The sequence below is a fragment of the Anticarsia gemmatalis genome, chromosome W (genome assembly GCF_050436995.1).
Source record: "Anticarsia gemmatalis isolate Benzon Research Colony breed Stoneville strain chromosome W, ilAntGemm2 primary, whole genome shotgun sequence".
Taxonomy (NCBI): Eukaryota; Metazoa; Arthropoda; class Insecta; order Lepidoptera; family Erebidae; genus Anticarsia; species Anticarsia gemmatalis.
In genome coordinates this window covers 11,195,478-11,209,213 of record NC_134775.1, presented here as the reverse complement: position 1 = coordinate 11,209,213, position 13,736 = coordinate 11,195,478, and the positions used below count along the sequence as shown (strand labels likewise).

The 13,736-nt window shown below is 42.5% G+C and overlaps 1 protein-coding gene across 1 annotated transcript; it reads right to left on the bottom strand.

Annotated features, from left to right (window-relative positions):
* Positions 1–1,854: 1,854 nt before the first annotated feature.
* On the bottom strand, positions 1,855–2,961 carry LOC142985960 (uncharacterized). Its single transcript, XM_076134198.1, has one exon. The coding sequence runs from the start codon at positions 2,959–2,961 to the stop codon at positions 1,855–1,857; it is 1,107 nt and encodes a 368-aa protein (XP_075990313.1).
* Positions 2,962–13,736: the final 10,775 nt, after the last annotated feature.

Sequence of the window (13,736 nt, the reverse complement as noted above, 5' to 3'; positions counted from 1 at the left end):
ATATTAATAATATAGAAACGTTGATAGTCTCAAACCCGAAGGCTTTTTGGTCTTATATTAAAAGCAAACAAACGAATGGCTCATATCCTAACATACTTCGGTATATATATATATATATATATATATATATATATATATATATATATATATATATATATATATATATATATATATAATATATATATAAATAGATATCACAAAAAATAATTTTTTTTTTTTTTTGTTATATTATGTAGCGACGATGATGCCTCTTTCGCATCAGCTGATGATTTTACCTCTTCACCAAACGGAAGCTTTTGTTCGGCAGCGGCAACGGAAGCTGTTGTAAGGCAAACTTTTGAAAGCTCCAATAAAAATCTTTTTAATGTCTGTCACTTAAATGCCCAAAGCGTACCGAGCCACTACGCTGACCTACAAGAAGCATTCGTTGATGCTGACATTCATGCCATCCTGATTTCAGAGACTTGGCTCAAACCTCACTTGTCTTCTTCTTCCTACTCTCTCTCTGGTTTCTCTCTAATCCGCAACGACCGCATAGATAGGAGAGGTGGTGGCGTCGCTATCTATCTTAGAAGTGACTTACCCTACCACATTCTTACTTCTTCTTCTCCCAATTACTCTGCATCCGCCGAATTCCTTTTTCTCGAGGTTTGTGTCAAAGGAGCCAAAGTCCTTCTCGGCGTTGTATATTGTCCCCCTTCCATCGACTATTTCTCCAGCATCGAGTCGGTGCTGGAATCTTCAGGGTCTAGTTACTCACATCAAATCATCATGGGCGATTTCAATACTGATCTCCTTTCTCCTCGCTCACCACGCTCCTGTAAACTCCTTGAGATCGTCGAGTCCTCCAGCCTCCACGTTCTACCCCTACATGCCACTCACCACAACATTGATGGTGAAGATACCTGGCTGGACTTAATCCTCACGTCTGCTCCCTCCCTTGTCTCATCCTCAGGCCAATACCCAGCTCCTGGTTTCTCTCACCACGACCTAATCTTCATGTCCTACGCCCTAAAGCCCCCTAAATCCCGTCCAAGGGTTCTCTACAAGCGTTGTTTCGGGCGTATGAATGCGGAAAAATTAGGTACGGACGCTGCTAACCTCAACTGGGAGCAGCTAACAACAGCTTCGAGCATTGACGACAAAATTGATATATTCAATAAAGCTGTTGTTAGGCTGTTTGATGTCCACGCGCCGATTAGGAAGGTTAGGCTTAAACGTCCTTCTGCGCCCTGGATGTCAGAAGGCGTTCGAATGGCTATGAGGCGAAGAAATAAGGCCTTTGCCAAGTTTCGTAGAGATCGGTGTGACGAAAAATTGCTTCGAGAAAAGATGGTACGGCCGTGCCGCTTTTTTTTGCTCGACTTGCGGGGGCACTGCCGTGCCCCCAGATCATGTGAGAATAAAGATTCGCCCTGTAAGATTTGTTTTGTGTGAAAACTCTTACTCAAGTGAGTTAATCAGAATAGGCCGATCGGAGATACTTTGGTATTGCAGATGACTTTACTTTTTCAGGAGCATCACACAGGGACGTGTGACATGTCAAGATAGCTGTCTTGCATCCGGCTAGATCAGTTGAATCCTAGTCTATTTTTGTACTATGATCATTGTAATGGACAAATTCACCAGTGAGCTAAGTCTAGTGCGTATTATTTTGGACTATTCGCCATGCCTGACCAATCTGATCGCGAGATACCCCATATGCCTTCGATATCAGAAGTGAAATTTTATTTTATTTATTTTTTTATTTATTCATTTATTTCAGGCAACTGAGGCCCATAGAAAATACAATAAACAAATTACAAATAAAAAATATAAATATACTAATACAAACATAATTAATATAACTTATAATTATACACGATTACTACTATTGTGCAGCGTCGGCGTCGTGTATCGCGCAGTATCGGGTATCCGGCCACGGAATCGCCGGAAAACAACACCTTTCGGCCAAAATTCTGGCTCCATGAACTTTGTGAGATGCTCAGTTGGCACTCTCACCACGAAGGCATTAAAACCCACATTGTGACGTGATTCCAACCTCTGAACTCTCAAAGTCCACTTCGTTTTCGTCTGTATGTACTCTACAATCTCTTCAACCTTTGTAGAGTAATGCAGTCTGGACACGTACAGCGGCGTCACTGGTACAGCGGGACGCAGCAAGAAATTCGGTCCGGTCGGTCCAGTGCCGCACTTGTTTTGGTTCGGCTTCTTTTTCTTCTTCTGTACCATGATGAAGCCATCCTTGTCGGCCTGTTCCTTCGGTTGCTCTGTGTTGTCCTTCTGGGTGGATAGGCAGCTCTTCTGTTTAACCCCTTTTATAATTTGTCGCTTTGTCTGCGCTGCAGGTGTTTTCTTAGCGACTATATCGGCGTAGGCACGTGCAGGGGTCGTTGTACCTACGCGTGATGTCACAGTGGCCGGTGTAGAGGCGCATGCGACGACGGCGGCGAGCAAAGCTTCGTCAGCGATATCGGCAGCTGGTGACGCACTTGAGTTCGCCGATGCAAAACTGCTTATGGAGGCAGTCTGCGGTCCGCGGCAAGTGTTCACCTTTGAGGCCTCTGATGACCTAATTACTGAACCAACGTTGTGCAATGATGTAATTTCTGCACGCAGCTCAGCAATGATAGTGTCTGAGGCCTCTAGTCTGGACTGCATCTTAGTCATCTCAGCTTTTAACGACGTGATGTCCTTCAGCAGTCTAGTTACATCGACGTGATCGAACGTGACGGGAGGCAGTTTACTTAGCTCTTTCGCCACGAAGTCAGGCACGTCGTCTGGGTCGGTCTTCTTCAACATATCAACTATATCTTGAAGACTCTTCTCGGAGCCCTCTCTGCGACGAGACGGCATCTGGTCCAGTTTTCCAAGAGACTGGAACAGTAGCAGCTTTGCGCTGCTGACATCTTCCTCCTTGAAGTTGGATCGGCATATTTGCAATATGCTCACCTCATCCATGTAATCAATTGCATGGACAAGGAACGCCAATAATTCGTTCAATATGAGTTTTTTCGAACTCATAATGTCACCGTGCAGCGGCTATGGCCGCGCCAAACGCGAATAAAATAATTCGTGCCGTGTACAGTGGATACACGTCCGTAGTCGAGCGCGCATCACACTGCACTGAAATTTCAGGATACAAACCCCACACAACACACCGTGCTCCCGACACATATTATTATTATTGTTGTTATTTAAGCCTATTTATAGTTTATTATTTTTTATATTATGTTGCTACAAGATGTTAGTGTCGATAGTGATGATTATTTTTCCGCTGACAGTAATTCTAGTTATGCTAGTGTCCCTTCTCTCGCTGAAACATTATCGTCTCATTTCTCTGATGCTCTTAAAAATCTTAACGTTGTCCATATAAATGCCTAAAGTATTCCGGCCCATTTTCCAGATATGCTGACTAGCTTTGACTGTACAAACCTACACGCTATATTAGTCTCAGAGTCATGGCTTAAGCCGTGCTTAGCCTCCTCCGCATACTCAGTCCCTGGTTATCAGCTCATCAGAAATGATCGGGCTGTGGGAGGTGGGGGCGGCGTTGCCATATACCTTAAAAATAACATCCCATTTTCCATTATTAGTGCGTCATCACATACTGATGTTGGCGAACACCTTTTTCTTGAGATTGAACTGCTCCACTCGAAAATACTGCTCGGTGTATTTTACTGCCCCTCGTTTCGCATTGATTATTTCTCATCGTTTGAGATTCTTTTAGAAAACTTTACTCCAATGTACAGTCAGACTATAATCATGGGTGATTTCAACACTTGTCTCCTAAAAAACGATTCCCGCTCCACCACACTCCAGTATAGTTCGATCCAACAACCTGTCTATCCCTCCTCTCAGTGCCACTCAACATTTTCCAAACTGCAACCCCTCCCTACTTGACCTCATTCTTGTCTCCTCCTTAAATCGTGTATCTTAACATGGCCAGTGCTCAGCTGATGCTTTCTCCTACCACGATTTACTTTTCCTATCCTATCGAATCCGACCACCTAAACCCAAACCGAAAACCCTTGTGCATCGCAATTTTCGTGACATGGATGTTGTTAAGCTTTGCGAGGATGCCGGCAATATTGATTGGAGCTCACTCCTCGACTCTGACTGTGTAGATGACAAAGTGGCTATAATGACAACAAAATTGACCGATCTTTACGACACTCACGCACCATTTCGTCAAATTAAAGTGTAACAGCTTCCGTCGCCTTGGTTTACTGACGACATCAAATCTCTGCTCCACAAAAAAGCTACAGCTAAATCTAAGTACAGATGTCGCCCCTCTGAAGCTAATAGAGAAAAATATGTAGCTATTCGTAATCACTGCAGCAAGGTGTGTAGGAATGCACAACGCCGTCACATTCAAGAATCCGTTGAAAACGGAGATCCAGCCAAGGTCTGGAAATTTCTTAAATCACTGGGGGTCGGCAAACCACAACAAAACCCTGTCCCTAATAATATTAATATGAACGTCTTAAATCAACACTTCTCTGCATTATCACATTTAGATAGTACCACGAAACGTAATACACTCAGTTATCTTTCTTCTTGTTCGACTCCTGATTGTTCTCCATTTGTTTTCAGTCAATTCACTGCTTATGGTGTTAAGAAGAGCATTTTGTCCATCACATCGAATGCGCAGGGAGCTGATTGTATCAGCCGTAATATGATCCTTCCCATCCTTGATGAAATACTTCCTATCATATGTCATATCTTCAACTTTTCCATCTCTAGCGGCATCTTTTCGTCCATATGGAAGGATGTCCAAATTATCCCCATACCAAAAAATCGTTACCCGTCTACTTTTTCTGAATATCGTCCCATATCCATACTTCCTTTCCTATCTAAAGTTCTTGAACGCCTAGTACATTTGCAACTCAGCACCTATCTTTCTGAAAACCTACTCCTAAATCCTTTCCAATCGGGTTTCCGTCCTGGTCCACACACCGGCACAATTAGGGGAACACAGACAAAAACTAAAAATTTTTGACAAATTTTTTTCTTATCGACTTTTTTTATACAAAATAATTAACTCTGCTCAAATTACTAAATAAAAATAATGAGTTTTACTGCAAAATATTAATTTCTGGAAAGTTATACGAAAATTATGAAAAATAAGCGATTTATGCAATTTTTCCTTAAAGTTACTGTCGGTTCAGTTTTTAAATTAACACACAAAAAAATAAAAATCAATATCGAGCATTGCCCCCGCGAGCTCTTAGAAGTGCTTGTATACGATTGCTCATGTTCAAAATAAGGTTTTCGATTGATTCTTGAGGCAAATTGTCCCATTCTTCCACCAATGCGAGTTTTAAATCATGAACATTCCTGGGAGCTGGATTTCGCTCTCGAACTCTTCTTCCCAGAATGTCCCAGACGTTTTCTACAGGATTCATGTCAGGCGACCGTTCTGGCCAGTTCATTTGAGTAATACCAACCTCATTAAGGTACCTATTCACTATGCGAGCAGTATGAGGCCGCGCGTTATCGTGCATAAAAATGAAATTATCTCCAATGAATGGGGTAAAAGGCATATCATAAGGTTCTAAGATCTCTGTTACATACCGATGTGCAGTAAGTGATCCATTTTGAATGATCACTAACTCTGTGCGAGCTCCCAAACATATGCCACCCCATACCATTACTGACTCTCTACCATATGACACAGTTTCAGTAAAGTTGGTTTGGTTATAGCGTTCCCCTCGATATCTCCACATCCTCTCGCGTCTATCCACGAAATTAACACAAAAACGGCTCCCATCAGTGAATAAAACGTGGCTCCACTCAGTTGTCCAGTTTCGATGCTCGCGAGCGAACGCTAATCTTGCCGCACGATGAGCTGTCTCGAATTTTGGAGCTTTTGCTGGCACATAAGATCCCAGCCCAACTGCAGCCAGTCGTCTCCGTACTGTACGTTCACTTACATTTACGTTACGGACTTCTTGCAATTGATTTCGGGTCTGAACAGCAGTTTGTCGACGATTTCTTAACGCCTGCATGACGATAAAACGGTCATCTACGGCACTGGTTGATCGATTTCTGCCTTGTCCTCGCCTCCGCACGTAAGATCCAGTCGTCCTGTAGCGTCGAACAACGCGATGAACTACCGATGTCGAAACACCCAATGCGCGACTGACTGAACGGTAGGAATGCCCCTCCTCGATCATGGTTACTGCCCTAGCCACTGAAGTTGCTGGTAAATCACTCATTTTGTTTCAGAACAATAAAATGAACAATGCACTATTGAAAGCAAACAGTCAAATGAACCACAGTTACCACATACAGCATCCAACAAAGTTCTTATCAGAAACAATTTAAACACTCGATGTCAGCAAATTCTTAAAAGAACCATAAAACTTGTCGCCGCTCTTTAAAAGTGTGAAATTTTTACGTAAATTATTTTTTAAGAGGGTACTTACACATTAACAAAAACTAGCTCTCAAGATTTAACATAACTTTAAAAAAAATCAACCTTTTTTTTGTGTTCCCCTAATTGTGCCGGTGTGTAGTACGAGCCTGGTTCATATTACGGAGGACATCAGATCAGGTATGGAAGATGGCAAGCTTACGACCCTAGTCTTGTTAGATTTCAGTAGTGCTTTCAATTGTGTTGATTTTGATGTTCTGCTGGGTATATTGTGTTCTCTTAACATATCTCCATCAGTGGTTGACTGGTTTCGTAGTTACCTGTATGGGCGCCGGCAACGTATTAACATTGAAAACAATGTCTCTGATTGGTGCTCTGTATCCGCTGGCGTACCGCAGGGCGGCGTTTTATCTCCCTTACTTTTCGCAGTTTTTATCAATACAATATCCAATCGCATAACTTCTTCCTACCTCTATGTAGATGATCTACAAATATATTCTTGTGCTCCAGCGGAGCGAATGAAGTAAGTCGTATGGTCTTAAGGTCAATCCTCACAAAACACAAGCCATTGCCATTGGTAGCCCCAGGATGCTCTCAAGAGTGGATTGGACAGTAGTCCCCACTGTGATCTTTGATGGTACAACCACCCCTTTTAGTGACCGAATCAAAAACCTGGGTTTATGTTTGACAAGAGCTTGTCCTGGAGTCCTCAACTCCAGGAGCTCAGCCGTAAAATATTTTGTTCGGCGGGGTCCTTACGCAGGCTACGTAATTTTCTCCCCATAAACACTAAAATCGCGCTTGTACAATCCCTTCTCTTCCCCATTCTTGATTATGCCGATGTCAGCTATCCCGATCTAACCGAGGACCAACTTAATAAGCTTGAGCGCCTTCAAAACTTCTTTATCAGGTTCATATTTGGATTACGCAAATATGACCACTTCTCAGAGTATCAAAACAAGCTCAAGTGGTTACCAATACGTTCACGCCGGAATGCTCACATTCTCTACCTTCTGTACAACATCTTGTTCAATCCCTTGACTGCCTTCTATCTCAAACAACGTTTTGTTTTCCTACATGACGCGCATTCAAGGTTTTTACGATCATCGGAGAATTTAAGACTTAAGATGCCTGTGCATTCCACTAAATTCTTAGACAAGTCATTTACTGTGCAAGCTGTGCGGTTGTGGAATGCGCTGCCGCTATCCATTAGGCGAGTACAGAGCTTGCCAATTTTTAGAAATCGGGTGAAGGAACACTACTTATCACTGCAAGACACTTTTTCTTGAATATCTCTCAACTTTCACTACTCTAAGTTCTTTACTTTCCCATGACTGTCTTAATAAACTCCTCTTGCTATCTCTGTATGTATATAATTCTATATTATATTTATTATAAATAAATAAATTTAACCCATTAATGTCCCACTGCTGGGCAAGGGTTTCCTCCCGTAATGAGGGAGGGGTTAGGCCTTGAGTCCACCACGCTGGCCAAGTGCGGGTTGGGGACTTTGCATGCCCTCAATAAATGTTTTAAACAAATTTTAGGCATGCAAGGTTTCCTCACGATGTTTTCCTTCACCGTTGGAGCGTGTGATAATTATTTCTAATTTCTAATACACACATAACTTCGAAAAGTCATTGGTGTGTTGCCTCGGGTTCGAACCTGCGACCACTTGCGTGGGAGGTGTCAACTTATACCACTCGGCTATTTATTATACATTTGCTTATTTATATATATTTTATATATTATATTTATTATATTTATTATATATGTGCCTTTGTATTTATAGATGATGTCTATTTTATATATACAATTTTTATTTATTCTTTATTTTATATAACTTATATAATTAGGTTAATGTGACATGTACGCAGTACTACCTCTTTTTATCTCAACTTCTCTTTCCATCCTATGGTTGCCTGTAAGACATTGTCTTGTGCGATAAGGCCGCCGATTGTGCATTGATATTGTATTTAGTTTAAGTTTATACTGCTTTTATTTAATTTTTATATTTTCCAGGTACATTGTGTACAATAAAGAGAATTTATTATTATTATTTTATGTTTGGGTTTCCCCTTTTTATTTGAGCATATTTTTGGCTTACTAGGATAGCGTTACTTATTTTGTTATAGTCAGCCTGTACGGAACGAGTTTCGTGGTATGGTTCTAGTTCTGAAAGTAATAGTTTTAGGTTACAGTGGCGAAGGCTCCATACAACTCGATTCCTACCGGCTTCCCTTTCTGGACAGACTTAATATTAGTGTTAAATTAATTGTTTACTTTTGCCTAATAATACACAACTAATTAATAATAAACAATATTTAAAGCGAAATCTTTAACTAGAATCAATAATCTAATCGAAACAGTACGAAAACGCCTACCCTTCAAAAATTACGCTCCGCTAAAAACGCAACGTGAAATAATAATAATGAAATAAACCGTAGGCGCTGATCGGGAATCGCGTACAATAAAAACTATGGCGGCGATGTCGCTTACGACCTTTTGGATCGCGCTTTACACCGCGCTGCATAGTGGCGAACAAGCCGGAGGAAGAGCGGGTTGCCTCGCGCTACAGCGCTCGCGCCGCCGCGCCGCAGCGGACGCATGATCTTACGCATGTTTCTGTCGCGGCGCGAGCCGCGTGCAAGAGCGAGATGGCGAAATATAAGCTAAGCATCCTGCATAAGTATGAGTCGAACATTGTTCACCAGTTTGACATTAGGTTATGTTTGTTTACTGTTTTTTCGCGCGCTCTATAACAAATTAGAATATTTGTGTTTATTACAACATTATTCCTTATTAAATGTTTGTGCATAACTGTGAACGTATCAGTGTATTAAAGAGTAATTGTTTTGCATGTTTCTATTCGAGTAAATTTTCATTTTGTCAGATTTATAGGTTAAACTCATTTCTATTAAAGTGTTCTGCGTTTATCCATAATGTGTTTGATATTTTATTGTTGATGAATACATTCTAAATTGCTTGTATAATATGTTATAAAACAACCAGTGCGAGACAATCATCAATCGTTCGATATACGTTATCTTAAATATGTGCTGTTGTGTTACCTACGTGTTACTACACTGAATACAGAGTAACTTAATGCAAAACAAGCATGATTAGGTAGCATGGTAAGTACCTATGTATTATTAGACTGTAGAGAGAGAAATAAGAGACTGTAGTCGAATGTAGATAATACTCTCATATTGTTATTATGCAGAATTTTACGTCGATATTCTTACGATGTACATAATAATGTAGGTATTATACCTAGACAATGACTAATAGCTCCGGCTTACCTTTTGTAAAAACTGACCCTTCGCCACTGTTAGGTTATCAGTGTACCTTGTTATTTCCTCCTGACTATTAAGCTGGTATCCTTGTTTTTTTTTGTACCGTAACATCGTATTACTTTGGCCCAAAAAAATGTTTTTTTTTCTTTTTCTGGAAATATTTTTAATCTTTTTAACTAAATGTTTGTTTTAACGATGTCAGTGTATATAAGGGGATATAATTAAAGACTGGGAATGGAAAAAGTCATCAAATTACAGTGATTTCGTATATAATTTTTTTGACAAAGTTTGGGCTAAAGTTTGACTTCTGAGACGTTTTCTTTGTCCCGCTGCCTATTTTGTACCTTAATCGCATGTTTTAAAGACTATGGGTTAAAGTTATTACTTTTAAGTTTTTCTATAGAAATAAAGATACCATTTTACTTAGAAAAAAATCAACTTTTATTGAATTCTTTAAGAATTTTCAATAATAACATATAGTTAAAAAAAAATACTTTCGTCAAAGTGCGAACTTCTTGTAAATCAACAAAATATTTCTCTCAGATATCAATATAAAACGATTAACATTATTAGGAACCATCTATTATGTAAACGCTAACTTACTAACATCTAGAAAAATCAGTCTTAATTATAACTTTTATAGGAATCAACATAAAATCTATACTAATATTATAAAGCTGAAGAGTTTGTTTGTTTGTTTGTTTGTTTGTTTGAACGCGCTAATCTTAGGAACTACTGGTCCGATTTGAAAAATTCTTTCAATGTTAGGTAGTCCATTTATCGAGGAAGGTTATAGGCTATATATCATTATATTATAGGCTATATAACAAAAACGGGGAAAATTTTTACCCATTCTCTTTTACGTGTCGCAGGCGAAGTTGCGCGGGTCAGCTAGTCGACGCCGACGACATATATAATAATATATATGTCGTCGTCGTCGTTGCGGGGGTTCATAATTGATAATATGATGTGACGGAGGGGTGTGGGTTCTCTGGGTTTTCTTCCTCCATCATCATAGGTACTCATTGTGATTTACCTATTCATCGACTGTGGGCGTCGTGGGGTAGTGTCAGATAGATAATAAGTCACACTCGTACAATTGAACACTTTATAATTACAAGTAGGTACAGTAAACAACAGTTATAACGTAATTATTCGTAATACAGAATGCGCGATGGTTCAGTGTCGTCCAAGCGCCATTCCCGCCAATACAGAAGAGAATCACATCTGTCAAATTCGAACAACGCGCGCCACTAACTCCATCGAACGCCACTAGATGGCGTTGGCTTCCTGTATACGACCTCATTTCGACCAAAGAGTCTTTATACTCTTTTCATATTCCGACACGGCCACTCCTTTTTTTTTTTTTTTTTTTTTTTTTTTTTTTGTTTTTTTTTATTTTTTTTTTGCGTCAGGAAAATGCATTACTGCATGTCCCGCCCCAGGGAGGAAAGCGGGGGTCTGTCGGGCTCTCCCGCCGGCAAGGCGTTCCGGCTAACTTGGGCATACCGACTAAAAACCTGACGGTGTTCCTTCAACGGTCACCATAACGTGGCTAGGACGCGGTACCTCCAATCGGATACTCCGCGTCCCAGCCGGTGACGGCCCGCTTTGGATGCGGGCCCTACTTCGAGTGGGGGCGGGCATGATGGTTGCCCCCCCCTAACTCTCCACTTCACGGGGGTGCGCCAGGAACACACAGCGCACTCCCCACCTCTCGGACCTGTTCCCTGTCCAGGCGACGGAGCGTTCCGCCTCCGCCGCCCACAGGTCCACGTCACGGGGGCCGGAGATCATCCCGGCGCCTACGACGCCCAGTGCGTCTTGCGCGGGAAGGGAGGGGAGCGTTGATTTCTCGCTCCCGTTCCGCCGCCTCTTTGAGGGAAATGACCTCTTCACAAAATGAGGCGACGGCCGACCACGCTGCCTCGCTCCCGACCATGGACAGAACCACAGCCGAGAGCGAGAGGTCGCTCCCGACCACCCCGGTCAATTGACGGCGCTGCGACGACCACGCCTGGCAGTGTGCCAGCGTATGCAGCGCCGTATCGGGGCAGTCATCACAATGATGGCACCTGGGCGTCTGCTCACGGCCTATACGACACAGGTACTTGCCGAAACAACCATGTCCGGTCAAGACCTGTGTCAGCCGATATGTGAGCGCGCCGTGCCCTCTCTCCAGCCACTCCGTGACCGCCGGCCGCTCGGCCTCGATAGTGACGAGGCCGGCGCTGGGGTCTTCCAGTCGCCGCTTCCACGCCGCCAGGACATCTTGGCGGAGCTCTGCTCTCCGCCGCTCGGCCACTCCTGACCCAACTCTACCAATTACTGGGTCCATCTCAATAACTCTACTGAGACCTTTACTTCGATTTTTAATTAAATCTCTCAGATTTAAGATTAAATTCTAGAAACAAACATTGGGAAACATTATTCAAAACATTTTCATTGACAACAATCAGCCTGAGTCATGTACCAAAGCCGTTCGAATCAATCTTTGTAACCACTTTACAAAATCAATTCTCAATTGACAGTTATCCCCGAGTAAAGTTTCTAACACCACGGCTCTCCAGCCGACGAGCAATCACATTGCCCACACGTGCATCCTTTTGGACTACACTACGGTCTCCACAGACCACGACTTTCTCCAAAGTCGAACCACTCAATACGGTCTCTCAAGACCACGACTTTCTCCAAAGTCGAACCACTCAATACGGTCTCTCAAGACCACGACTTTCTCCAAAGTCGAACCACTTTGTACGGTCTCTTAAGACCACGACCTCCGTCAGTGTTAAACGCTAACCGCGCACCCACGGACTACTTGACTTGCCTCAAGAGATACCGATTTCCACCGGGCTACGAATACGTATTAACAACTGATACGGTCGAACACAATACGGCCGAAAGAAACCTTCACTCGTTTAAATACCTTCACCACAAACTCATCAATCTCATTATCATCAAAATCTATATCGACTGGTACATGACCTCTGACCAACATCTATCCACAATCTCAATAATTTCAAAAGGCTCTTTGAACTTGTTATCTAATACTTTTCTAATACAACCGCGCATAATTCTATGCTCAACTTAATCAACATAATCTTTAGTTCATCTGTGGTCAAACATGTCGTTAACCCGTAATGGCGGCTCCACATTATTGCCGTGAATTCACGCGCGTATTCTCGCCGTGAATTCACGGACCGACTCCATGCCCTCCACATTCACGGAATGCTCACAATAGTTCGAAGCCCTCCGCGAAATGGACGTAGAAGCTGCTGCTGCGATAACTTTATTTGCTGTGTCCCTATACCACTATATAGATGTCAAAAACAAGAAAGTTGTTGTTCCTCACACCATTTTTCTATAATCTGAAAAGCTGAGCGCATTATACGGTCCGTACCCCTTTATAGTCCAGAGTAAACTGCGCCGGGGCCGTGAATGTGTATGTGTATGCGTGAACGCCGCGCGAACCCTTTGTCACGGGACTTTAATACCGACTCTGATCGGGGAACAGGCGTGAACGCGCGTGGACCCCGTGAAAACCGCTTCACGGCAATAATGTGGAGCCGGCATTATGCCGGCTCCACATTATTGCCGTGAACTGCGTTACTGGAAAGTAGTGGAAAGTACATGACTAGACTTTAACAAATGTTTAGCGCATTTTGAGTTTTTCATTATGCCGGCTCCACACCATTGCCGCGAAGCTCCGTGAACAGACGCGAACGTGAATGTGGACGGTTTTCACGGGGTCCACGCGCGTTCACGCCTGTTCCCCGATCAAAGTCGGTATTAAAGTCCCGTGACAAAGGGTTCGCGCGGCGTTCACGCATACACATACACATTCACGGCGCCCGCGCAGTTTACTCTGGACTATAAAGGGGTACGGACGTTTTGTGCGCGCGCTATGGAGTCGCGCGAGTATATATGGCAAAATGAAACTGAAATGCTCTTTTTAGAGCATTACCACACAGCAAATAAAGTTATCGCAGCAGCAGCTTCTACGTCCATTTCGCGGAGGGCTTCGAACTATTGTGAGCATTCCGTGAATGTGGAGGGCATGG

Coding starts and splice junctions, on each gene's coding strand:
- LOC142985960 (XM_076134198.1), bottom strand. CDS start 2,961: ATGGATGAGGTGAGCATATTGCAAATATGCCGATCCAACTTCAAGGAG.